Source organism: Orycteropus afer, unplaced genomic scaffold (assembly GCF_000298275.1).
Source record: "Orycteropus afer afer isolate SDZICR_OR568_19922 unplaced genomic scaffold, OryAfe1.0 scaffold00154, whole genome shotgun sequence".
Lineage (NCBI taxonomy): Eukaryota > Metazoa > Chordata > Mammalia > Tubulidentata > Orycteropodidae > Orycteropus > Orycteropus afer.
In genome coordinates this window covers 5286953-5314001 of record NW_006921741.1, presented here as the reverse complement: position 1 = coordinate 5314001, position 27049 = coordinate 5286953, and the positions used below count along the sequence as shown (strand labels likewise).

At 39.6% G+C, this 27049-nt stretch overlaps 1 protein-coding gene across 1 annotated transcript in view; it reads left to right on the top strand.

Moving 5' to 3' along the window:
• SYTL2 (synaptotagmin like 2) overlaps window positions 1-27049 on the top strand; it is an 81897-nt gene that overhangs the window by 13616 nt on the left and 41232 nt on the right. Inside the window, exons 2-6 of the mRNA XM_007946250.2 lie at window positions 585-736; window positions 2900-3035; window positions 21699-21780; window positions 22709-22823; window positions 24756-25559. Coding sequence (XP_007944441.2) covers window positions 585-736; window positions 2900-3035; window positions 21699-21780; window positions 22709-22823; window positions 24756-25559 — 1289 coding nt within the window. The remainder of the gene's footprint in view (window positions 1-584; window positions 737-2899; window positions 3036-21698; window positions 21781-22708; window positions 22824-24755; window positions 25560-27049) is intronic.

Below are 27049 nucleotides of genomic sequence, written 5' to 3'. Positions count from 1 at the left end.
CACTTGATAGGAGTTACAAAGACTATGGAGGGAAGGGTCATATTAAGTAATTCACTGCACCACGCTCATTTTACCTAAATGGAAAGACAGGACTGTTGAGCTGATAATCCACTAGTTATTCATTGAGTGTTTATTTGATGCCAGACACTGTGTAGATGGCTTTTTTACAGATGCTAACTAATCTTTATAGCAACCCCAGGGTTTTGCTATTGTTAACCCCTTTTTATAGATTATTAACCGTGGCTTAGGGAAGCTTTGTATATCATCCTTCGCTGGGGTATTTGCATTTAAATAGTGGACACAGAAGACTGCAGCCAAAAAGTGAATCTTCTCTGGAGAAATTTCAGACATCATCTGGGGATCATGAATTACATCTTTGAAGTTTTAAAAAATGTTGGCCTTGACTTCCTTGACTTTTCAATCAAAAGGAAATATACATTTGTTCATCATCTGGGAAGTTTGTGGGACCTTCTAAAATAGTGAGAACTTCAATATGTTTATAAATTTCTTTATGCAAAAATGTGACAGTGAGCTCATTCATTTATTGTGAGTTCTAGTGAAGTACTGTTTTTTCCCTTTTGTAGACATTTGCCTGAAAAAGTTAAAGATGACCAGCAGCTGAAGAATATGAGTGGCCAATGGTTTTATGAAGCCAAGGCAAAAAGGCATAGAGACAAAATCCACGGTGCAGATATCATCAGAGCATCCATGAGAAAGAAGAAGCCCCAGGCAGCAGGTGAGTTAATTTGACTGGTACACTTGGTGCGAGCATTTGTTTGGGAAAGATAAATCAAGAGAAAGGATGGATATCAGAAATATTACTGGAATCTGCTGAGGGAATTATCTAGAGGTATGCCTTCCATAATACATGGCCTTCTAGTGCAGAATCCTTTTGCCCTGGATTTTGATGGATGATGGCATGAACTAATTGAACAATCTCTATCTTCTAGCCTGTACTCAATAAGAAAAGTAGTTATCATTCTTTTGAATAGCTAATCTATGCTAGGCTCTCTCTGTATTATTATCTTAATAATAATCTCTATTACTATTATCATCTTATTGTCACAGAAATCTTTTAAGGTAGATATTATAATATTTATTTTATATATGGGGTATATAAAGCTCAGGGAAGTTAAGTAACTTGCCTAAAGTCATATAGTTGGCAAATGGCAGAGCTGGGATTTTAGCTTCTCTGACTCAGAGCTACACTCCCTTGCAGATAAGAGCTGACTACATAGTATGTGGGAGCTCTGGTAGCATAGTACCTAAGGCATCTGACTGCTAATCAGAAGGCTGGCAGTTCAAACCCACCAGCCACTCCTCAGAAGGAAGATGGGGCAATCTAATTCCATAGTGATACTGTCTCGGAAACCCAAGGAGGGGTCACTATGAGTCGAGTCCGTCTCAATGGCACGTAACAACAACAACAACACATAGTATGTACCATGGCATTGCTTGTAGCCCTCTTGCTTTTCAAAATCATCCAGACCTTCACAAATCTGGAGAAGTCTAGGTTAGGACTGTTGACTCCATTTTGCCATTGAAGAAACTAAGACTTTTACATAAAGAGACCTGTGGGAAGATACTACCCTGGAATGTGGGTATTTGGAAATTGAGAGCCCTAGTATTCTTTCAGGAACTCTGGTGGTATAGTGCCTAAGGCATTTTGATTGCTAAGCAGAATGCTGACATTTCAAACCCACTAGCCACTTCTTGGAAGGAAGACTGGGCAATCTACTTCCATAGAGATGTTGTTGTTGTTATGTGTCATCGAGTCGCAGAAACCAAGGTGGGGTCGCTATGAGTCAGAAATGATTCAATGGCAGTGAGTTTAGGTTTTTGTTTGTTTGTTTGTTTGTTTTAGTATTCTTTCATCTTATAAACACTGATGAAAATATTCCTGGCACTTATTGGCTATGTGCCCGTAGGCAAGTTTCTTGAACTCCTCAGTCCTCAATTTCTAAATCTGTGAACTTGGAAAACGTCTCCTTTATATAATAATGCATGCAAAGAACTTAGCACATTGCCTGTCACTAAATTATCACTCAGTTGGTGTTAATTATTTGAGGAGTTCAGGTAAAGAGTTCTGGGCGTTCAGAGGCAAAAGAGACTATTTCCAAAAGGATGCCACAGAAGCAGTCCTGGCATCTAAGATGGGTATGGAGGAGTATGTAGGATTTGGATATGTAGAGACTTGAGGGAAGAGGAGGCAGTGGAGAGGGATGTTCAGACTGGAAGTATTTTCACTTTTGTACCCTAGAACTGAACACAGCAGTGTGTTGAACACACTATAGATGTTCAGAAGATGCTTGTTAATGATGGTGCTCCTATCCTAGTGAGGTGTCCCTACATGGAGTGACCCAATTCAGGTCAAATTAATAATCTAACGGCAGTCAGGATTTTATCTTAGTAGTCTCTGGAGTTACCTGCACATTTGAAGTTACTCCCATGCTCTTAGGAGACTCTGCTTGGAGTGGGGGAGGGAGGGGGGACATCATGGGAGGTTACCCTGAGTGGCACACACAGTTAAGTGCTTGACTACTAGCCAAAACATTGGCAGTTTGAACCCACCCAGAGGTGCCTTAGAAGCCAGGCCTGCTTCTGAAAGATCATAGCCTCAAAAATCTTATGGAGTAGTTCTGCTCTACACACATGAGGTCACCACCATAGTTCAGAAGGGACTCGAAGGTAGGCAACTAACAAGAACAACATCATGGAAATCTATTGACTTCTCCTGCAGATGTAATCCTGATCCCAAATACTCACACTTGTGAGTGCCTTGGCACTCAGGGCAGGCCTGAAGCTCGGGTCTGGGCTTACAGTGACAAGAGTGGATAAGAAAATTGTAGGCCACAGAGGTTAGAGATAACCTTCCTGTCTTTATTGTTTCCTGTTTCAGCTGAACAGAGTAAGCACAGAGCACAAGGGGCAAAAGAAAGCTGGGTGAATAATGTCAACAAAGATGCTTTCCTTCCCCCAGAGCTAGCTGGTGTTACAGAAGAGCCAGAAGAAGATGCAGTACCAGTAAATCCAAGGTAAGAGAGAGCTTGTGGAGAACATTGCTGCAGGTGGGATTCATGGGTTGGTGTGCTGATGGGCAAAATGGTGGGTTCTAAGTGCCAAATCTTCTCCCTAGCATTGAGAACGGAGTAGTATACCAAAAATTCTGGGCCATGATAGAGACAAAGGTTGACTAGTATCCTTTACCAGCTATCAGGATTTCTAACAAGTAAGAATCTTAAATAAAATTATAGTGTTAAATGATTATTTCTCCCAGTAGCAGCAGTAACTGTTTTTCATTTGTACTAAGGATTTCCCTTTAGAGTAGAATGAAGGGGTACTCCAAAACAAATATAAGGGAGTAAGTTTATTTTGGGAGCTCTGGTAGCATAGCGCCTAAGGCACTTGACTGCTAACCAGAAGGCTGGTGGTTCAAACCCACCAGCCACTCCTTAGAAGGAAGATGAGGCAACCTACTTCTGAAGTGATACTGCCTCGGAAACCCAAGGATGGATCGCTATGAGTGGGGTCAACTCGACAGCACATAACAACAAGAAGATTATTTCTAGGAAGAGATGAATGATGATCAAATTGCCTGGTGCAATGGAAGAAACTCAAACTTGGGAACCAGACTCTTAACCCCAGAGCTTTCAACTGCAGTGAAGTAAATGAATTTGCTGATGGTACAGCTACTGAATCAGGGTCCAAGGCTCAGGCAACTGGGCAACAGGGATATTTCCAACATAGTTTACAGATGAGAAGGAGGGTGTATGCTAGAGGTACCAATAGACATTTCAGAGTCAAATATGAGTGAAGTTATTTCACACGGATAATGGAATACTGACTCTATGAAATTACCCATTATTTGTCCATTGCTTTGTTGGAGAGGTGATTACTTTCCCATGGCTGGTAGTCTGCATTGTTTTCCCTCTGGCACTATGTGTAATGTTCTATAAGGAGCTCTGGTGGTGTAGTGTTTTAAGGCATTTGGCTGCTAACCAAAAGATCAGTGGTCCATTCTGCAGAAGAAAGATGAGGCTGTCTGCTTCTGCAAAGATTTACAGCCTTGGAAACCCAATAGGGGTTGCTATGAGTTGGAATCAACTTGGTTACAGTGAATTTGAGTTTTTGTATTATGCCTGTGGTGGTCATGTTGGCTAGAGGTTAGAACACTTTAACAGTAGCTACCAATTAATACTGTGACCTTGTTCTAGTTATGACTAACTTCCTAGACATATGTTTTCCCAGCTTTAAAAATGGGAATAGTAATAGATTACCAGGATTATTGAGAATGTAATTAGTAGTGAGTATAGACTTTTAACTCAGTCCATAGCACCACAGTAGGTACTCAATAAATGGAAACATGGGCTCTTATATATACATAGGTATTTTAGGAGGTCCCATGGAAGGGTATGCAGAACATCCTACCTCAGCAGCTATCTGCAACACTCTTTAATGGGATGAAGGTTTTCCTTCCACAGGAAAAGATGAGACCTTAAACGTTAGAATTCCTGGGAGGGGGAACCAGTCACTTTGATTCACCATGAAGGAGCTGAGAGCAGCTCCTAAGAGCTAGGTTTGATGTGGGTACAGAGCACCAGAGCACTGAATAACTGAAGGATAGAGGTACAAGTGCCACAGAAGGGGAAAGGAGATAATTTGGGGATATCAGAAACAAAATTGATGCATCGCACAGTTTTATTTTGATCAGATTTCCCATCTTTCTCCCAGGAACTTATACCAGCCACTGCTTTCATAGGCTGACTCATTTTCTTTATGACCTCATGTAAGCTGGTGGGTATTCCACCACTCTTCTCAGTTTGTGGCTTATAATAATATAGCTTCTGTGATTCATATCTATGTTGTTTTCACATTCCCTGTATGACCTTAGAAATCATCTATAAATCATAATAGGGTTGCCTCACCAGAATTTTGAGAGATTAAATAAAATAAGGTGTGAGACCCACTTAGAACTTTTCAGGAAGAAAGGAAATTGGCAATCTCAGGGTGGGACTATAATTAATTATGTTGTTATAACTTGAATGAAGTTTAGTTGAGAGGGCAAGAATAAAGATGTTAGATGTGTCCAATATGCTTTACTCATTAAAGACCTATAGTGTAATACGTGGCATGGGTGGTAATCATCCAGATCTGAAATCTTTTTCACTTCCTTCTTTCCGTGTTAGAAACTACTACTTTACTTGGTATCAAGTTCTTGCAGCGTTTCTCACTTACACTTTAACCTTTATAAACTGGGTGTGTAAAGTGTATATTGGGGCTTGTACTTTTAGACTAACTGAATTTCAATAGAGTGACTCAATACCTGTCAATATTTTCTTAGCCAGGAGCCAGGAGTTGGGGAGTGTGAGCTAGCAATGATTGGATGTTGCAGATTTTGAAGGAGTTTTTCTAATAGGCTCTGTGCCAAGGCCCTTCTATATGTTTTGGGCACAATTCTTTGGGATCTTATCCATAGAATTAACACACTATGAGTACCCAGCATGTACTCAAGCATTGGTAGCTATATATGTTCTTTCTTAGCTCACTTTTGTTTGTACTTGTAGCATGAGGAAACAAAGAGTGGTTTGAGGAGCAAAGAAGTAGAGAACAAGTTTCCTCTGGAGTGACAAAAGGACAACTCTGAATGCTCACAATTCTAATTCTGGTTGCTGATTTTCAGCTGAGAAGTGTTGGCTGGACCAGTGCCTCTCAAACTGTTTGTGAGGTAGACCAGTTTTTTTTTTTTTTTAATCTCTAATCCATCACAGATTAACCCTAAAAAAAATATAAATTAATCTATAATCAATGCAATCTCTTCTACTTCTCTGACACTATCTAAATTGAAGGAATACATACAACATTTCCTGTAACCATAACCATCAGAGCCAAGGTAGATCTCAAATTACAGACCGTAGTCCTCCAGATTGCTAAATCTCCCCAAGATTTCAAACTGCAAGCTTGTGAGTAATGATGGTGCCCCTCACTTCTGATTTGCTGGCTACAAATCTGGACTTTCTCACTACCTTTAAGATGCCAACCCTAAGCTCGGGTCCCAAGGCCCTCCTCACTTCTGACTTGCTGGCTCCCCATATTCCCTCAAGTTTGATAATTTGCTAGAATCACTCACAGAAGTTATAGAAAGCACCATACTTACCAATTACAGTTTTATTATAGCAAAAAAAAGGATACAAAGGATGAAAACACATAGGGTGAACTCTGAGAGAGTTTCCAATACAGAGCTTCCATGTCTCCCAAAGGGAAACATTACCCTCCCACATCCATTGATGTCTTTAACAACCAGGAAGCCCATGGAGCTTCTGTGTCCAGATCTTTTATTGGGGCCTTGTTATGTATTCATTATTGATTGAATCATCCTCTCCCTCAAGGGCTTGCTGATGTCACATAGTGAATATTTATGACTTAGTCAGCCCCCACCCAAGAGTCATCTCATTAGCATAAATCCAGAGGCATGGTCTGGAGGCTTCATCCAAGAGATTCAATCACTGGGGAAACTCCAAGGTTTTAGAGATTATCTCCCAGGAAACAAGGACAAAGACCAAATTCCTTGGGTAAAGATGTAAATGTAAATTTTACATTGTAAAGTACAATAAAAATAGATTACTAGAAAAAATGAAATAGAGAAAAACAAAAAAGGTATACATGATATAAGCCCACTGATCATGTACTGGGATTTCTCACTAAAGTGCTATAAATGTTTCTAAATGCATACTCTCACTTTCTATACTTAATTCATTGTGGACCAGTAGCAAACAGGTCACAGAGTAGTACCAGTCCATGAACCACACTTTGATAGCATATCATGTCCCCCAAGAAATAATTGCCACCATTCATCTGTCAGTTTGTCGTACTGGGGTGACTTGTGTGTTGCTGTGAGACTGGAGGCTATGCCACGAGTATTTCAAATACCAGCAGGGTCACCCAGGATGGACAGGTTTCAGCAGAGCTTTAGACTAGACAGACTCGAAAGAAGGAAGGGGCCATCCACTTCTCAAAGAATTGGCCACTGAAAACCTTATGAATAGCAGTGAAACACTGATATATTACTAGAAAACTTTATGAACAGCCCTGAAGCATTGTCTGATATAGTTCCACAAGATGAGCCCCTTGGTTCGGAAGGCACTCAAAATACAACTGGGGAAGAGCTGCCTCCTCAAAATAGAGCCGACCTTAATGACGTGGATGGAGTAAAGCTTTCGAGACCTCCATTTGCTGATATGGCACGACTCAAAATGGGAAGAAACACCTAAAAACATCCATTAATAATTGGAATATGGAATGTACAAAGTAGAAATTTAGGAAAACTGGAAGTTGTCAAAAATGAAATGTAACACTCCTAGGTGTCAATGAGCTGAAATGGACTGGTGTCAGCCATTTTGAATCAGACAACCATATGATCTACTATGTTGGGAATGACAAATTGAAAAGAAATGGTGTGGCATTCATTATCCACAAAGAATGTTTCAAGATCTATCCTGAAGTACAATTACTGTCAATGATAAGATAATATTCATATCCTACAAGGAAGACCAGTTAATACTACTACGATTCAAATTTATGCTAAATCACCAAAGCCAAAGATGAGTAAATTGAAGATTTGTACCAACTTCTGCAATCTGAAATTGACCAAACATGCAATCAAGATGTGTTGATTATCACGGGTGACTGGAATGCAAAAGTTGGAAACAAGAAGAATCACCAGTGGCTGGAAAATATGGCCTTGGTGATAGAAATAATGTTGGAGTTTGTGTGATAGAATTTTGCAAGACCAATGACTTATTCATTGCAAATACCTTTTTTCAACAACACAAATGATAGCCTACATGTGGACTTCACCAGATGGAGTACACGGGAATCAGATCAACTACATCTGTGGAAAGAGGTGACGGAGAAGCTCAATATCTTCAGTCAAAACAAGACCAGGAGCTGACTGTAGAACATACCATCAGTTGCTCATATGCAAGTTCAAAGTGAAGATGAAGACAGTTAAAACAAGTCCAAGAGAGCCAAAATATGACCTTGATTATATCCCTCCTGAATTTAGAGACCATCTAAAGAATAGATTTGATGTATTGAACACCAATGATCAAAAACCGGAGGAATTGTGGGATGACACCAAGAACATCGTCCATGAAGAAAGCAAAAGGTCATTAAAAAGACAGGAAAAGAAGAACAGACCAAAATGGATGTCAGAAGAGACTCTGAAACTTGCCCTTGAATGGAGAGTGATTAAAGCAAATGGAAGAAATGACAAGATAAAAGAGCTGAGCAGAAGATTTCAAAGAGCAGCTCGAAAAGACAAAGACAATTATTATAATGAAATGTGCAAAGACCTGGAGTTAGAAAACCAAAAGGGAAGAACACGTTTGGCATTTCTCAAACTCAAAGAACTGAAGAAAAATTCAAGCCTCAAGTTGCAATATTGAAAGATTCTATGGGCAACATATTCAGTGATGCAAGCAACATTAAAAGAAGATGGAAGGAGTATACAGAGTCACACTGTACCAAAAATAATTGGTCAGTGTTCATCCATTTCAAGAGGTGGAATATGACCAAGAACCAATGGTACTGATGGAAGAAGTCAAAGCTGCACTGAAGGAATTCGAAAAGAACAAGGTTCCAGGAATAGAAAGGATACACATTGAGATGTTTCGACAAGTGGATGCCACACTGGAGGCACTCACTTGTCCATCTCAAGAAATTCGGAAGACAGCTACCTGACCAACTGATTGGAAGAGATCCATATTTGTACCCATTCCTAAGAAAGGGGATCCCGCAGAATGTCAAAATTACCAAACAATATCATTAATATCACATGCAAGTGAAATCTTGCTGAAGATAATGAAAAAATGGTTGCAGCAGCATATTGACAGAGAACTTCTAGAAATGCAAGCTGGATTCAAAAGAGGAAGTGGAACAAGGGATATCATTGCTGATGTTAGATGAATCTTGGCAGAAAGCAAAGAATACCAGAATGATGTTTTATTAACTATGCAAAAGCATTCAGTTGTGTGAATCATAACAAATTATGGATAACATTGAGAAGAATGGGAATTCTAGAACACTTGATTGTGCTCATCAGGAGCCTGTACATATACCAGGAGGCTGTGTTTGAAGAGGACAAGAGGATAAAATCAGGAAGGGAGTGTTTCAGGCTTGTATCCTTTCACCATACTTATTCAATCTATGTTGAACAACTAATCTGAGGAGCTGGACTATATGAAGAAGAGTGTGGCATCAGGATTGGAGAAAAACTCATTAACAGCCTGCAATATGTAGATGAAACAACTTTGCTTGCTGAAAGTAAGGATGAGTTGAAGCACTTACTGATGAAGATTAAAGACTTCAGTCTGGAATATGGATTATATCTCAACATAAAATGAAAATCCTCACAACTGGACCAATAAGCAGCATCACAATAAATGGAGAAAAGACTGAAGTTGTTAAAGATTTCATATTACTTGGTTCCCCAATCAACACCACTGGAAGCAGCAGTCAAGACATCAGAGAACATATTGCACTGGGCAAATCTGCTGTGAAAGACCTCTTTACAAAAATGTCTCCTTGAAGACTAAGGTGCACCTAACCCAAGCCATGGTATTTTCAGACACCTCATATGCATGTAGTAACTGGAATTGTGGTGTTGGCGAAGAATGCTGAAAGTACCACGGACTGCCAAAAGAACAAACAAATCTGTCCTGGAACAAACGCAGTCGGAATGCTCCTTGGAAGTGAGAATGGCCAGACTTCATCTCACCTCCTTTGGTCATGTTGTCAGAAGGGATCATTCCCTGGAGAAGGATATCATGCTTGGTAAAGTGGAGGGTCAGCGAAGAAGGGAAAGCCCTCAAGGAGATTGACACAGTGGCTACGATGATAGGCTCAGATATAGCAAGGAGTGTGAGGCTGGTGCAGGACCAGGCAGTATTTCATTGTGTTGTACATATGGTCACTATAAGTCAAAGCCGACTCGATGGCACCTTACACAACAACAAGAAATAATTGTGAGAAATTTATATCATAATCCACAGGACATGTTAATTCATAGGACACAACTGAACAAGGTAGGGGGCACAGAATAAAGATGTGAGACTCTCTTCCCATAAATAAGGTATAAAATGTCCCAGTTGTAGAGATAGGCCTGTTCTGGGATGTGTAGCTCCCCTTTGTTACTTGAGTTTGCATGTTCCTTGAAACCTGTTGGGGTGCACCAGCCAAAAGAAAGTCTTGTACTCTCTCTGCTACTTAGATGACCCCTTATTGGTTCTTCTTTGGACTGAAAGATCCTGGAAATGACTAACCTTTTAATTTCTTTCTCTTTATTCTCTTCCTTTAAGACTACCTCTTGGAAGATTAGCTGCTCTGGTAGCTTACTTATATTGTGTTTACTTCATGGCTGACCTAACAGCCAAGGCCTATGAAAGAGAATAAAATGTCTTAAGTGTGCTCCAGGCTTTCCAATTCTTTCAGCTATGTAGCGTCTCCTCCCATGCTCTTCCCATTCCTATATCCTTGAGTTATCTGGTAAGCTGCATCCTTTCTCCTTTGAAGGGTTCTAATATACATTCCACCCTAAAGAATATTTGCTTGACTTTTTATCAACATAAGCCTGAATGAATGCAATTTTTGAGTTTATCTCCTTTTCTTAATGTTCACCTTACTAAAACCTAAGTCCAAACATGTTTGTGTCATCCCTCACACACAGCTCAAGTAATCTTTACAATCAAGTGTATAGCACAGATGAAAACATTATAATAAATCAGAAATTGGCAGTCTTCCAGGTACCTGGCTTCCATACCATAGAAATTTTCTGTTAGGCTTACTCAAAGTTTGTGATGCTTTGAAATAATTAAAGAATTACCTTACCTTATGTGTCATGATTGGGATCAGAGACTTTAACCAAAGGAAGTGAGTTCTATGGTGAGAAGAAGGTTGTATGTTGGGGCAATGGACTTCCCAGTGCCCTGATATTGCACTAAGAATTTGGCAGCCTACATTGACTACATATAAACCAGCCTTAGTAATGTCATTTCAGTCCCTATGATGAAGTCAGTTACTGCTTTTGTTTCAAGCAGCAGGGAGTACTTTGATAGGCCTGAGCCACAGGGGGAAGAGTTATAAAGGAAGACCAAAAGAAAGGTAATGTAAGAATGACAGACGGGGTATAAAATTAGAAGCAAAGAGAACATAAATAGGTATAAATTGTGAGGCTGGAATCATTAGTCCACAGACTGGCTACCTTTGCATCAGGGCTATTCATTGGAAATAAAGTATTTAAATGTCCTTGTTTGCAGTTGATTGGAAACATTGATTTAGTGTCTTGCTAACACCTAATAGAATAAATCACTCTGTAGAGTCACTCATTCATTCTTCATTCATTCATTCATTCAGTACATTTAGTGAGTGTTCACTGTGTGAAATATGGTAGCTAGGAATTCAGAAATAATAGTCCTTATCTCTGAGGAGCCCATTGTTTAGAGAAGAGGCTTGCATGAATATTGTAATCATAAATTATGATACAGTGTGATAGGTGTATTTTAAAAGCTGTGGAAACACGGAGACAGCGACTGACTGTTTCTGGGGTGGCGGGGAGGAGTTGTCAGGGAAGCTTCTGGAGATAGTTAGAAATTAAGCAATTCTTGAATGCTGAAAAGATTATGTTAAGTAGACATGGTGGAGAGAGCAGTACAGGCAAAAAGGATGACATGGGAGTGTGGTGGGGCTTGGCATGTTGGGGACCTGGAAGTAGTCTAGTATGATTGGTATCCTGCATGAATAGTGGTCAGTTACACTGAAAGAGGAGGCTAGAACCATAAATTGTGAAGAGACTTGAATGTTGGCCAAGAGGCTGAGCTTTCTCCTGTAAGCCATAAGTAGCTTCTAAATAACTTTTTGATCAGGTTTACTTTTTAGAGCAATCACTGTGGCAAGTGTGTGGAGGCTGGGCACACAGTTCAATTAGAACCTTATAGCAGAAGTTGTGAGATATTGTGAGAACCTAATCAAAGGAATGGAGAAGAAAGGAAACATATGAAAGTTCTAGAGATTAGAAGGAATTTGAGGTGTTTGTAGGATGTTCAGAGGATATGTGGATTTTTTTTTAAGGGTTCTCAGTGTGGCCAATGTGTCAGAATTGTGCAGGAAACATTTAAAATTCAAATCCCCAGGGATGAGTATCACTGCATTATTCTGTCAGGACTGTTGTTGTTGTTGTTGTTATTTGCCCTCAAGTCAGCCCCAACTCATAGCGACCCCTCCTTGGGTTTCCGAGGCAGTATCACTACGGAAGTAGGATTGCCCAACCTTCCTTCCGAGGAGTGGCTGGTGGGTTTGAACCGCCAGCCTTCTGGTTAGCAGTCAAGTGCTTTAACCACTATGCTACCAGAGCTCCCACCACCATATCTCAAGCATCTAACAATGTATCTAGCACACAGTAGGTACTCAGTAAAGATCTATGGAATGAATGAATGTATGTCTTTACCTTTTGTTGCCTTTCTTGCAGTTATCACTGTGTGGGATTATATTTATTTTTGTGTGTGTTCATTATTTGTCCTATGAGTACAGGGACTTTGTTTTGTTCACTGCTCTATTTTTTTTTTCACTGCTTTGTTTTGTTCATTGCCCTATTCCTAGCACCTAGAAGAGTGCCTAATAAATGTTTTGTGAAATGAATGATGAATGAATAATAGATGGAGAATGAGGAACTGAATAAACAAATGGGAATAGTTCATGAAATAAAAGAATGAATTACTAAGTAAAAAATAAATGGTGAGTGAAGAGATTAATTAATAAATGAATGAATAAATTAATGACTGAATGAAATAATTTGGACCTCAGCTGACTGAAGCATGGGCATAAACTAGGATCTCCAAAAGACTTGAGTAGAATCAGAAGAGAAGGGAGGAAAAAAATAGAAACTACAGCTAACAGGATTGACAGCATTCAGATTACTTTGGGCTACTGAGCTTCCCTCATTTCAGAAGTATCACCATGAGCACTGGTAATTATAAAAAATGGAGGAGCATTTGAGGGGCACTCTCAAATGTGTATAACTAAGGGAGAGGCACATTTAAGGTGAAGAATTAGAAGGCATGGAGGTAGGAGGGAGTTTGGCCTGCTGCAGAGATTTGTAATGTCCATTAATCAACAACCTTGGAGAATGCCTCCAAAATGAGTTCAGGGAATAAAGCCTTTACCATGGTGTTTCTTCCCATGGTTTTGGCAAGTTCTCCTCTGGGACCTTACCAATAAAATGGAGAGAAAGGTATGAGTTTCCTTTCAAGCAAAACTGTGCATCCCCACCTCACTTTGTTTTGGTAGAATTAAAAGACCATTTTCTAAGTCAGTATAGTGAACAAAAAATGCTAGTCTTTGAGCTTCATTGTTTGTGCTTCATTGATACTCAATTCTCACACCAGTCTCCCTCTCATTTGATGCTGAGAATCTATCAGTTGAAACTATGGCTTTAGCTCTGAAAAAACATTGCTTTCCACTAATGCTCTCTTTTTTTCTTGAAGGCTGTTGTCTGAATCCCCTTGTATTAGCTACTTGCCCTCACCCCAATAACAAGATCAGTGTAATGTACCTAGCTCGCTCCCAAAAGCAGGGTAGAGATGAACAATCTAGGGGAAAACACATTTGATCTTTGCTCTTGGATTGACAGCAGATCCAGTGATGTGAAGATTTCATTTCTCAGAAGCTTGTCTGGCTTCTGAGATCATTCATGTTTCTCTCTTAGAAGAATCCCTCTTCCTAATCCTACATGATGTTAGATTTACCCAAATCAGTGTAGGGAGGGACAGGTTCACTTTGACAGAGTACCTTATGATTATATGGGAATATTGATTGGAATATGTGTGTTAGGTAAATCTGTAATATGCAGTATAGTGGCACTAGAGAAGTGTATTTCCAGAAGTAATTTTTCTTAAAAACATTTATTTACATATGCAGGTGTGTGTGTGTGTGTGTGTATTTGTTGTTGTTGGGTGCTGTTGAGTCTTTTCTGACTCATAGTGATCCTGTGTAAAACAGAACAAAAACATTGCCCACTCCTCACAATTGTTGCTGTGTTTGAGTCCATTGTTCTAGCCACTGCGTCAATCCGTCTTGTTGAAGGTCTTCCACTTTTGTGCTGACCCTCTACTTTACCAAGCATCATGTCCTTCTCCAGGGACTGATCCCTCCTGATAACATGACCAAAGTACAAGAGATGAAGTCTTGCCATCCTCGCTTCTTAGGAGAGCATTCTGGCTATACTTTCTCTGAGACAAATTCAAAGGCATCAATTCTTCTCTGGTCTTCTTTATTCATTGTCCAGCTTTCACATGCATGTGAAACAATGTAAAATACCATGACTTGTGTCAGGTCCACCATAATCCTCAAAGTGACATATTTGCTTTTTAGCACTTTCAAGAGGTCTTTTGCAGCAGATTTGCCTGCAAATCAATGCCCAATGTCATTTAATTTCTTGACTACTATTCACATGGATGTAGATTATGGATCTAAGTAAAATAAAATACTTGACAACTTCAATCTTTTCTCTGTGTATTATGATGTTACTTGTTGGTCCAATTGTGAGGATTTTTGCTTTCTTTATGTTGAGGTGTAATCCATATTGAAGGCTTTGATCTTCATCAGTAAGTGTTTTAAGTCCTCTTCACTTTCAGGAAGCAAGATTGTGTCATCTGTATATCTCAGATTGTTAATGAGCCTTCCTTTAATCCTAATCCCTCATTCTTCCTCATATAGTCCAGCTTCTCTGATTATTTGCTTAGCATACAGATTCAATAAGTATGGTGAAAGGGTACAACCCTTATGCACACTTTTCCTGATTTGAAACCACATAGTATCCCCTCTGGATACTGCCTTTGGATCTCTGTACATGTTCTGCCTGGCACAATTAAGTGTTCTGGAATTTCCATTATTCAGAGTGTTATCCATAATTTGTTTTCCATGCAGGTGAATGCCTGTGCATAGTCAATAAAATACAGCTAAATATCTTTCTGGTATTCTCTTCTTTAAGCCAAGATCCATCTGGCATCAACAATGATAGCTTTCATTCCACAACCTCTTCTGAATCCCAGTATATGTATATATACATATACACACAAACACACATATCCTGACTTGAGGGGCTTGGCATAGCATATTTAATTTCCTTTCTTCATTTCATTCCTGAGCCAGTTCTTCATTTATTTGTTTCTTGTTCAAACTTCATCGAGTGCCAACACATGCTGAGGATGAGATACAGCACCTGGCCCCAGGGAACTCAGAATCCTCTGGGAGAAATTGACATACTAACTCCCCACTCCAACCCCCGGAAATAAAAAGTAGAAAGAAAATCACTTGCGGTATTTTATTCCAGTGCTGTAAACTGTTGATGTTTAAGATGAAAAAAATACTTCAGATGGAGGTAGATGTCCTCTGTTATTTTTAACTGTTTTAGAGATAATGGCTGGTTTTGGTCCAAATACTCTTTTGAGTTATGGAATAGCTGTACATAGAAGGAATAGCTTCCATGGAAGGCATATGGGTGTACAGCTGCCTATGTGGTGTGATTTTATGATTGCAGTAAAGCTCTACCTCTTCCCCAAGTGACCCTGCTCACTACAATATCTAACATGATCAATCTTTTGAGTTAAGGCTTCAAAGACTTGTATTCAAATGCAGACATTTTAAATTTATTTTTTTATTGTGCTTTGCGTACAAAATTACAATTTGTTTTACATTCAATGGTTCATGCACATTTTATTTCACACCCCAGTTACCATCCCCAGCCATAAAAAACTCCCCTCCCCTCCTCTCCCTGTGACTACCCCCTCCCTGTGCTGTCCTGTCTGTCCAGCTTTCCCTCTATGTGAATGCTGCCTCTCTGTTTCTTATGGCTGATTGATCTAAGGGGTGCATCTCACTAGATAGAGTAGGTGGGTGTTTTGCCCTTGGATAGGTGCTCTGCATGTAGGTCTTTCTACTGTTGGGCTGACAGCCAATGCTTAGAATTGAGTCAATTTCTAGGCTCAAAGGGAAACCTAAGGCCATAGTCTCAGGGATTCCACTAGTCTCCATCTGACCAGTAATTCTGGTCATTTTTGTGTTTTTGAATTTTGTTCCACATTTTTCTTCCCACTCTGCCCATGCTCTCCAGTCTTGATCCCTTTCCCAGTGATTTGCATTGGTAGCTGGACACCATCTAGTTCTTCTGGTCTCAAGGTCATGAAGGCTGAGGTTCGTGCAGTCCATCTTATCCTTGGACTATTTGTTTCCAGGTGCCTTTGATTTTCTTCACTCTTCTTTGCTTGAGATGAGAGGAGACCAATAGTTGCATCTTAGATGGCTGTTCAAAAGCTTTAAAGACTCTAGTCACTACTTACCAAAGTAGGTTGTAGAACAAGAATTTTATGTACTAAGTTGTGCCAATTGAGTACTATGTCCCCGAGACTATGGTCCCAAGTCTGCAGGCCCAGTGATTCTCTCTCTCAAGGTGTTTGGTTGTCTCTGAGAAATTACTCCAATTCTGTCTTCTGTTGCTTCTGTAATGTATGTGGCTGATTTTGTATTACAAGTGCATATGTAAGATTATCTTCAGCCAAATCTATCTTTGGTCTAGGGTATATTCATGTTTGTCTACCCCCACCTGATCTTCTCACTTGTCTATGCTTTCACCCATAGCCTAGTGTTTGCTGCCACTGGTAATGCAGTATTGTGCATGTCACAGTATTTGCCTCTGTTGTCTATATCTTATGTGCATATTTCAGTGTCCTTCCTCTCCCCAATGTCATCATGCTGGTCACAAACCCTTTCCATACTGTCCATCCCCTCACCCAAATCAACCTGCAACCCCCCAACTAGTCTGAAATTTTCCCTCCCCTTCCCTCCCATCCCCAGTAACCAACAAAGTGAATTTCCTTCCCTGAGTAAATCTTTCCTTGACTTTTTACAATAATGGGCTCATACAGTATTTGTCCTTCTGTGACTGACTTCACTCAGCATAATGTCCTCCAAATTCATCCATGTTGTGATATGATTCATTTATTCTTCATTATTCTTTAATGTTGCATAGTGTTCCATTGTGTGAATGTACCATAGTTTTGTTATCCATTCATCTGTTGATGGCATTTAGGTTGTTTCCATCTCCTTGCTATAGTGAATTGAATACAGACATTTTTAGGAGGGAACTGTAATGCCAGTATCATGGTCTAATGTTTTAATAAACTTCTTCTCAATGAAGTAAACTAATTTTGTCTAAATGCTCCTTTTATTGTAGGTGCCTTTTGAGGGGTGCCTTAGGGAAGAAAGTTACAGACCATGGGGTATAGAATTCAGCTTCCTTCACGGTTTAAAATCCCATCATTTGGAATTTATTGAGTATCTTTTATATACAGGACACAGTCTATTGCCCTCTGAGAGAAATTTTAAGACACACTATCTGGCTATAAACAGACTATATTCTCTTAAGAAAAAGAATCCATATATGGATCTTCCATATAAGAAGATCTGGCCATGTGATAACAAAATGTCAGGCAGTGAACAAATTCCTCATCCAAAGTACTAATAAAATGTGCTATAAGAGTTAAGGCAAGGAAGACCTTCTTCTTGCTAGGCTGATAGAGGAACAGTGTCACAAAGGAAGTACAATTTGAACTGGACATGGAGATGATTGGGATTATTGGGGCAGACAATGAAAGCAGGGAGAACACTTACAGGGAAGGGGTGAGGGATAGGTTGAGTTGAGATCACAAAGAATCAGGTAAATTTCTGGGACAGTGAGTAGATAGACCAGTTTGTGTGGCATCAAGGGTTGACAGAAGGAAGGGTGGGAAGGTATGTTGAGGCAGACAGTAGAGCCTCTCCAATGCCTTGATGAGGAGTTCAGACTTCAGTCCACAGAGCTTGAGAAGCCATGGTAAGTAATGAGTAGAAGAAAGTTGTGAACTAAATTGTGTTTTGGACTATTCCAGATTAGTGGTGGAATGCTGGATGGATTAGGAGAATAGAACCTAGGAGCCCAGATGCCAGATATAATGAGAATACAGCTGACAGAAATAAAGGAGGTGACAATAGAGATGGAAAAGGAGACAGATGTGAGAGTCAGTGGAAAGGATGAATCACCCAGACTTAACACTGCTCTTCTTGCTATAGTGGCATAGTTCCTAAGGCATTTGACTGCTAGCCAGAAGGCTGACGGTTCAAACCCACCAGCCACTCCTCAGAAGGAAGGTAGTCTACTTCCATAGTAATACCGCCTCCTTGGAAATCCAAGGTGGGGTCGCTATGAGTCAGATCTAACTTGACAGCAGTGTGTTGTGTTGTGTTGCTTTTTGCTATAAACTACTGCTTTAAAAATGCAAGAAGTCAGAGGCAGGAAGTCAGATATACCTGGGTTCAAGTCCCTACTTCTTTCACTAACTAATTTTGCTACATAGAACAGGTCACTTCTCCAAGCAACCATTTCCACATGAGTAAAATGGGGAGAAGATACATTCCTGATAAAGATGTTAAAGGATCAATTGAGAACGCTTTTTGCAGGGATTATTGTCTGGTAAAAAAGACAGGAAACAAAACATAACACATCTTGATAGAAGCAAAGCCAAAGTCTAATGTAGGAAGTAGCTGGATTTTCTCAGTCAAGATTTGAGACATATAAGACTCTTGTTTTCATATTTTCTAGTTAAGCAAACTTGTTGTGGTAGTTAAGGTTGTGTGTCAACTTGGCTGGGCCAAAGTTTTGAGTGGTGGCAGCTGGGTCTTATTCTCCATCATGAGATTGTAATCACCTCCATGGTGGAATCTGCTGTAAGCAGCTAAGAGGTTGAAAGGGAGTTATTTTGGGGTGTGGCCTGCTTCCAGTATATCTGGGGAAGCTTTGAGAAAGGTCACTAGCTTTTTGGTACATTTTGGATCTTGCATTTTGCCAAGTTTTCATCTCCAATTCCTGGATTCCAGTTCCTGGATTCTAATCAGTGGCCTGCCATGTTAGCTACCAATCTTGGGATTGTTCCTGGACTTGAAACGGTGTCCTGCTGTGTTGCTTGCTGATCTTGAGATTGTGTCGTTTTACCTGCTGACCTTGAGTTCATCACCTTCAGCAGCCAGCAGCTGCATATGTAAAGAGAAGCCTCCAGCTCCAGTGGGCCTAGAACAAGAGGCAGAGTTGAAGCCCAAGGTCAAGGGGCCTTTACCCAGCCTCTGGTACTTATACTCTAAATTCAGACTTCTAGCCTCCTAAACTCTAAAAGAATAAATTCCTGTTTGTTAAAGTCATTCACTTGTGGCATTGCTGTTACAGCAGCACTAGAGAACTTACACAGTTGTGAACTGTTGCTAAGTATCCCACTCTTATTCCCCCTTTTATCCCCTATTCCAACCACAAGGTAACCCAGTGAGTACTGTGTATTCTTAGTATTTTAGTGTCTCATCATGTGTTCTGAGTGCTTTCTCTCTTACTTTCTAAATAGCAGAAACAAAGGCATTTTGTTTAATACCTAAATAATGTGCCTCATTGTAATTGGCAAACAATAGAGATAAAAGAAAACATGATCATCTGCTTGCTGCTGCTTCCTCTGGCTTAGTTGGCCTTCATTTACTTAGTCATTCGTCATTTGTGTACCAGCCATGCAGGGGATAGAAATATGGTCAAGATACTCTTGAAGCATCTCCCAGTCGACTATGAGAGATATGATACATAGAAGGAGGTTACAGAGTAGACATGAAATACACAGCTTAATAGATGTCAGTAAGGGAGAGACTGGATTTATCTCTAGGAAGAAAGAGGGACAATAAGATGTGTAGAATGGGTGTCCAAGAACCTAGAGGTGCAGAAATTGGGTTTCCGGGGATTAGAGGGAGGAGACTGCTAGGCTCTGCCTGTTCTTTGTGCCTGGTGAATGGGTAAGGGAAGAAAAAGAAGATGGCAGGAGAATGTGGTCATTCTTTGGAGACCACCAGCTATCAGCACTTATCATGGGATCTCTGTTGTTGTTGTTGTTATGTGCCATTGAGTCGGCCCCAACTCATAGCGACCCTCCTTGGGTTTCCGAGGCGGTATCACTACGGAAGTAGATTGCCCCATCTTCCTTCCAAGGAGTGGCTGGTGGGTTTGAACCACCAGCCTTCTGGTTAGCAGTCAACTGCCTTAGCCACTATGCTACCAGAGCTCCCTAGTTATTTGCAAAGGGAAATGATACAGAGCAAGGAACTGACTATAGCATCTGCTATAAAGATGTTGATGCTCATGTCACCCACTGTCTTCTTAAAATGACACTCAAGAGAAATTGCTTTCTGTTCCTATGAACACTGTGAACTCTGTTAATGACCAGGTTTCTTTTTTCATTTGGCTGCTAGATAATTTGATGTGTTTGTGACCCACCTGTTGCAGAATAGAGGGCTCTTTGAGATAAGTGTTTCTATTAGCCTTAATTCTGGTTCCTTTATAAGTTCCTACCTTAATTTGCTGCCTGTCTCCTGCATCCCTTTTTTTCCCCTTATTCAATATCCATGTATGTGATCAAATTGTATTTTATATACAACTTCCTCATCTGCTGCCATGCCTCTCTAGAACAACAGGAGGATAATGAGAAGAATACTACCTCAAGAGTTAAGCCTTTTCTTGAGACAAAAATAGCAACTGAAGTACATAAGAAAAAAAAAAGATCTTTGCCAAGGCTCTGTGATCTTGGGGAGATCTCTCCCCTCCCCAGGCCTTGCTTTCGTTTGCTGCATGGTGAAATGCCGGCACCCTCTGAGGTATTCTCCAAGCTCTTGGCTCTATGATGCCACCAAGAAGAGTGTAGTGTTTTAACAGGGCATGGGGTTTCAGCCAATAGTGACTTCACCTCTTCTGCCTAAGGCAACTCAGTAGCCAAGAGAGTGGTTGTTCAGGAGGGAGCCTGCTAAACTGCTTTTTCACATTCTCTCTTGCCTGTCTTTGAAAATTCCCTAATCTTACATTGGGACTGTCCTATTCTTTGGATAGGAAGTAATGATCTAGAGACTCCTCTTCACTTATTTAAGCCAGCTCCGGACTTTTAACTTCTCACTGTCTTCTGGAAGTGCTACTTGTCAGAATCCTTGTCTCTGAGTATGAATTCATCTTGTCAGCCCTGGTAGTTGAATTAAAAGGTCTAGGTATCACAGTAAGTTACCCAAACCCACTGGTTGTCCCTGCACAGCATCTTTTAGAGCTGTGTTTTGTCTTATCATTTGCCGAGATACTTGCCTCACCTGAGTCTTCTGTTATTTCCTACCTGAGTTAGAGTAAGCACTGCCATTCTACCCCTGCCCTAAAGAACCAGGCCCCAAAACTGGGGGCTTTGTTTCAACAATGACAGTGTCTCCTTGAGATAAGTTTCTCACTTTCTGCTCTGCATCTATGCTTAGCTTCTCGCATTGAAACTGGGGTTCATTTCTACACATTTAAATCTGGTGTGCCTGATACTATGCTAAAAGCATCAGGGCTTTCTGAGGGATGATTTAGTCTTGTCTCATGCCTCTTTAATTTCTGTTGCACCATTGCCTTTGCTTCATTGCTTAATTATTGCTAGGCCCCAACTCCTCTCCTTTCCTGACCTTTTGATTTCACAAACTTCCTCTCCTATTCTGCCTTGATAGACTTTGGTTTCAGAGGCATGATTTGTGCTTCCTCAAAGGGTGGGATTTTATTCTCTGCATTGTATTTTTTGCAGTTCCAGTGTGGTAAATCCAGCCTCCATTGTGACTGATATGTCCCAGGAACACACAAGGAAGTCAACCGCATCTCCAGCTAAGGTAGATTGAACTCAGAAAAATTCATTTTTTTTTTTGGTCAGAGTGCCATTTTCCTCATTTTATCAAAGCATCACAAAATAGAAATTTGTAGTACTTTCCCTTTTTTTTTAGGGGAGGAAACTACCAGATATAGATAACTTTTACTATTTAGTGTAAGAAATCACTTTTGATGAAAAAAAAGTTGACAAATACCCTCTTAGTACACTGCTGGAGACCAAGATTTCTTGCCCTGGGGAGTACAAGGTCTGAAACTACTTGGGGCTGCTGATTTAAAGCATATGGAATGGAGTCTGTTAGACATATCAGTCCTTTGTCCTACTCATAACTTCCTGAATCTCTGTTAGGAGTTGGTTTGTAGAAGAGAATGTCAGTTTATGAAACTATAGACAGTAAGCGTTAGTATTCAGTCTTATATTAACAAAAAATATCCATTTACTGATACCCTCTCTGTCATTAGAATTGATGATCATGACAGTGATCATGAAGGACTTCAAGATACCTAAATATCTTACAAATCCTGCAGTTGTATTTGGTACCACTTTAATCTAGTACAGTAAGAGTCTGGTATGATAGAAAAAACATTGGTAGGAATCTGATCTGATTAGAATCTCAGGTTTGCCCTCTATTGATATATCCAAACCTAAATTATCTCACCAGTATAATGTGAAATTTAGGTTTGAATGCCTGTTTCTGGTCTAACTTTATAACAAGATTCTGAAATTGAGTGTGGTTTATACGATTTTAGTTTTTATGGCATATATGGTAATGCTGGACTACTAAGATTGATCAGGACAACCATTATTAAACATTCCAGATAATAGAATTTACTGGATAAAATTTACAAATAATGTAGATGATATGCATTCTCTAACACTGAGTTACTGTGAAGACATTTTAAATGAGCTTAATAAACAATATGTTTCCCCAGCAAAGGAAGAATCCATTTAATAACTCCAAGTTGCCAGAAGATGACTTATCTCAACAAGCCAAAAATGAGCAGTCAAAAAATGGGAGGGATGATTTATTTCAGACATCAAAAGAGGGTAAATATTATTTTTATGGATTAAATTTTTTATCTTTGTTATCTGTGGACTGAGGGAAATTCTCAGAGTTCCTTTCACTAAAATCCCTTCTGAGAGAAAGTGCAAAGTCCTGATGGTTTTCTAATTCTTCTGTGCCTATTGGTTTCCTGCCTGAGAGAAACGAAGCATTAACTTTAGAAACTAGAAATTCATGCATTCCAGTCTTGGCACTGCCACTTGTTATATGACCTCCATGCCTTGAGTTTCACCATCAATGAACTGGGAAATTGTTTTACTAGAAGCATTCAGTCATTCCTTTAGCAGTATTTATTGGGATGCCTACCATGGGAAGACACTGTTCCGTGTTTGAAATTGAAAGTTTGCCTCAAGAAGAAAAAGTCACTTGACAATGTTATGATTCCCTAATCTGTAATAATCAGCCAATCTCCTTGGAATATTTGATCATGTTTGTGGCTTAATTGATTTAAATCTACCTTTTATGGAATAATGGTCAATATTATCATTCCTATGTATCATTGAGAAGCCATGGTGGCACAGTGGTTAAAGCATTTAGCTGCTAACCAAAAAGTCAGTGGTTTGAACCCACCAGCCACTCCATGGGAGAAAGATGTGGCACTCTGCTTCCATACTGATTTAAAGCCTTGAGACACCTATGGAGCAGTTTTACTCTGTCCTAGAGGGATGCTATGAGTTGGAACCAACTCAATGGCAATGGGTTTTTGAACCTTACCAGTAAGAGGAAATACCAGATAATTCAATTACTTCCAAAGCAACTACAAGAAAATTCCACAAACATTAAATATTGGTCAAATGATAAAAAAAAAAAAACTTATAATTGAACAGTAAAATTGGAGTTTTCAGTTAGCCTGTTCTAATATTATTGTCTTTCACCCTTTCCATTGGGAACCCTTAATATATTTTTCAGGGTAAGAAACCACTGAGATGTTACCTGTTGTTTTTAATTTTTTGACAGAAGAAACTTTTGTTTTAGGTATTTAGATTTTCTTTCTAAAAAATTGAGTTCCCTTTTCTGATTTCCATGTGTGAAATTCTTTTTAACCTTTTCATAACCTATGGAACCCACCTACATAGTGCCCACCTACATTTTCCACCTTTAGAATTTAGTGGGAGGCTCCTACCCCATTTTTAGTGCATGCTGCCATCTGGTGGGGACCTGTATCACTGTGTGAATCTGAAGAAACAGGCTGCATCCCACCAACCCCAGAGAGACCCCTCAGGTCACATGTGTCCTACTAATTGTGTCAGAATCCATTTCATCTTAAAAAATAAATTCTTTTTCCTTTTCGTTCAAAATGACTTCCATTACTGAAAACACATGGTTTCAACAAAAAATTAAAAGGAGAAAATAATTCCATCTTGAAAAGTTTAAATGACTTCTGTTTTTATTCCTTAAAATCTTCTTTGATAAATTTTCTTTCAATCGCTTTTTAAGAACTTTTTATTGTAAAATTCAAAAAATATGTAAAGCACAGTAATATTCATTGTACAGTACAATGAAATTAATGCATGAATTTTTTGCTTTTTTACATTAGTTCTAAACTTATGTTAGGAGCTCTGGTAGCATAGTGCCTAAGGCACTTGACTGCTAACCACAAGGCTGGCGGTTCAAACCCACCAGCCACTCCTCGGAAGGAAGTTTGGGCAATCCTACCTCTGTAGTGATACTGCCTCGGAAACCCAAGGAGGGAGGGGTCGCTATGAGTCGGGGCCGACTCAATGGCACGTAACAACAACAACAAACTTATGTTACATACTTCATTGTCAATGGCACAGGATTGGGCACCATTTTGTTCTGCTGTACATAAGGTCGCTGTGAGTCAGCTGACTCAATGGCAACTAACATCAACAAATTTTAAATTATAAAGTTACTCTCTGCTTGATATATACCACCTAATGGGTTTTAATTTTCAGGTGAATTGTCAGCATCAGAAGAAAAGTCATCTGTCATGGATATTTCAAGCCAAATATTACAGAAACCAAAGCATACTGTTCAAGGCCCTGTGAATGGTTCCCAAACCAAGGCTCCAATCCCCAAAGCCAGGAAAATGATCTATAAATCAAATAATTTAAAGCAAGATGATAACCAGTCTTTTCCTAGACTAACAACAGACTCCCTAAATGGAAGAGGGGTTCCAAGAGGGATCCTGAAGCGCAACTCCAGTTCCAGTAGCACAGACTCAGAAACTGTGCGTTTTAATCAGAACTTTGAGCCCAAAAGCAAAGTTGTGTCACCGGGCCTAACCATCCATGAGAGAATCTCTGAGAAGGAGCATTCTTTAAGTGATGACTCCTCCCAAAACATGTTGGAGCCATTAAAGCATGTGAGGTTCTCTGCAGTGAAGGATGAACTTCCACAGAATTCTGGGCTAATTCATGGCCGAGAAGTAGGAGAATTTGGTGTGTTAGAATCTGACAGATTGAAGAATGCAGCGGAAGATGCAGAGGACACAGATGTGCTTCAGAATGAGCCGGAACCTTCCCAATACAGAACACCTTTACCATTTAATCAGCCAGCTTCAAGCCCTGGTGCATCAAAGAATGAAACACAGCAGCCAACAACTTCTCATTCTTTTCCAATCAGTGGGCCCTCTTCTCACTCAGAAGTTTTAACTCCAAGACCACAGTCTTTTGAGACTTCATCCACTGTCAATGAATATAAAGCTAAATCATCGGAATTGTCAAGGCTTGAGTCAGAGTTGTACAAAAGCCCTGCTGGTAAGAGAGTTGTTTTTACTAGTTATAAAAACTGACACAGTGGGCTTGAAAGGGTCAGACCAGCCAACCCTCTAAAGCACAATTTTTCCTCCTAGGCATTCCAGCATTCATGCTGTCTTAGAATTCAAGCAGGTGTTACTGGGGAATGCTTATCCTTAATAGGTTTGGAGGTTTTCCTTAGTCACCAATAACTAAATGAACCAGGATAGCATGGTTTCTGGCTCATTATGATTTACCTAAAAAATAAAACTGTATAAAATATTTAGCTAAACAAATTATAATGTTTTAAGTTAAATCAAGGTGTATATATAAAGAATTAAATACTAATACCTTTGCGTAAGGAGTTCTGGTGGCACAATGGATAAGACATTTGACTGCTAACCAGAAGTTCAGCAGTTCAAACCCATGAGCTCCCCATACAAGGAAGATGGGACAGTCTACTTCTGTAAAGATTTATAGCCTCGAAAACCTAATAGGGTTTACTGTGAGTTACAATTGACTCGATGGCAGTGAGTTTAATTTTGAAATACCTTTGTGTGGAGCAAATATGTTATCATTACTCATCTAATGAAATTTTGTCAGTTACCATTAAACCAAATTTTGGTTTCTCTTAATCTCAGGAGAATATTTACTTTCTTACCCTCAAAGCATGGGAAACTAAACTTACTACTTAACTATGAAAAACACTCAGGCTTTGGCCTGCTTAGAGCCTCCAGCCATTTGGTTTTAGAGTTTAAAAGCTCTGAAGGAATTTTCTCCTTCAACTGGTATGACCTGAGTGGCTATGAGGTATTGCTTTTTTGCTGCTAACTTGCTAATTACCACAGGAGCATAGTGGGTAAGGCATTCATTGGCTGCTCACCAGAAGGTTGGTGGCTCAAACCCATCACCTGCTCTGCAGGAGGAAGATGAGACAATCTACTTGAGTCAAGATTTACAGTCTTGGAAACCCACTGGGGGTATGAGCCAGAAGGGACTCAGTGGCAGTGGGTTTGATTTTTGCTAACTACTCCTTTTTAAGGATTTTAACAACTCTCAGGTGATGCCTCCAATTGCTTTCCCATACCAATATATTATTTAAAGCATAATTCTTACATTTCAAAAACAGAAGTATGAGAAAAATGCTGTGTATTTTCTTACATCTTCAATAAGTCTGCATCTAATGCTGATAATATCTTACAGTTAGGAAAATTTACATAACAATAAAGTTTCTAACTCAATGGCTCCCTTCCCTTCCCACTGTTAAGTTAATCTAAATCACTTTTGCTTAGTCCTACAATTTCATACTTGTTCAGGCCAATTTCCTCCTTAAAGGGCATAGCACTTTCTTTTTAAATCATTTGAAAACAACAGAAAAAAATTTTTTTTGAATAAAAATAAGGCAGATTCTTCTTCAAGAAGTAAGTCATATTAAAGGAAATTACTAAAGTTTGAGTAAACATTAGCAAATAATTAGATGATGTTTATGTAAATGTTTGGGAGCTCTGGTG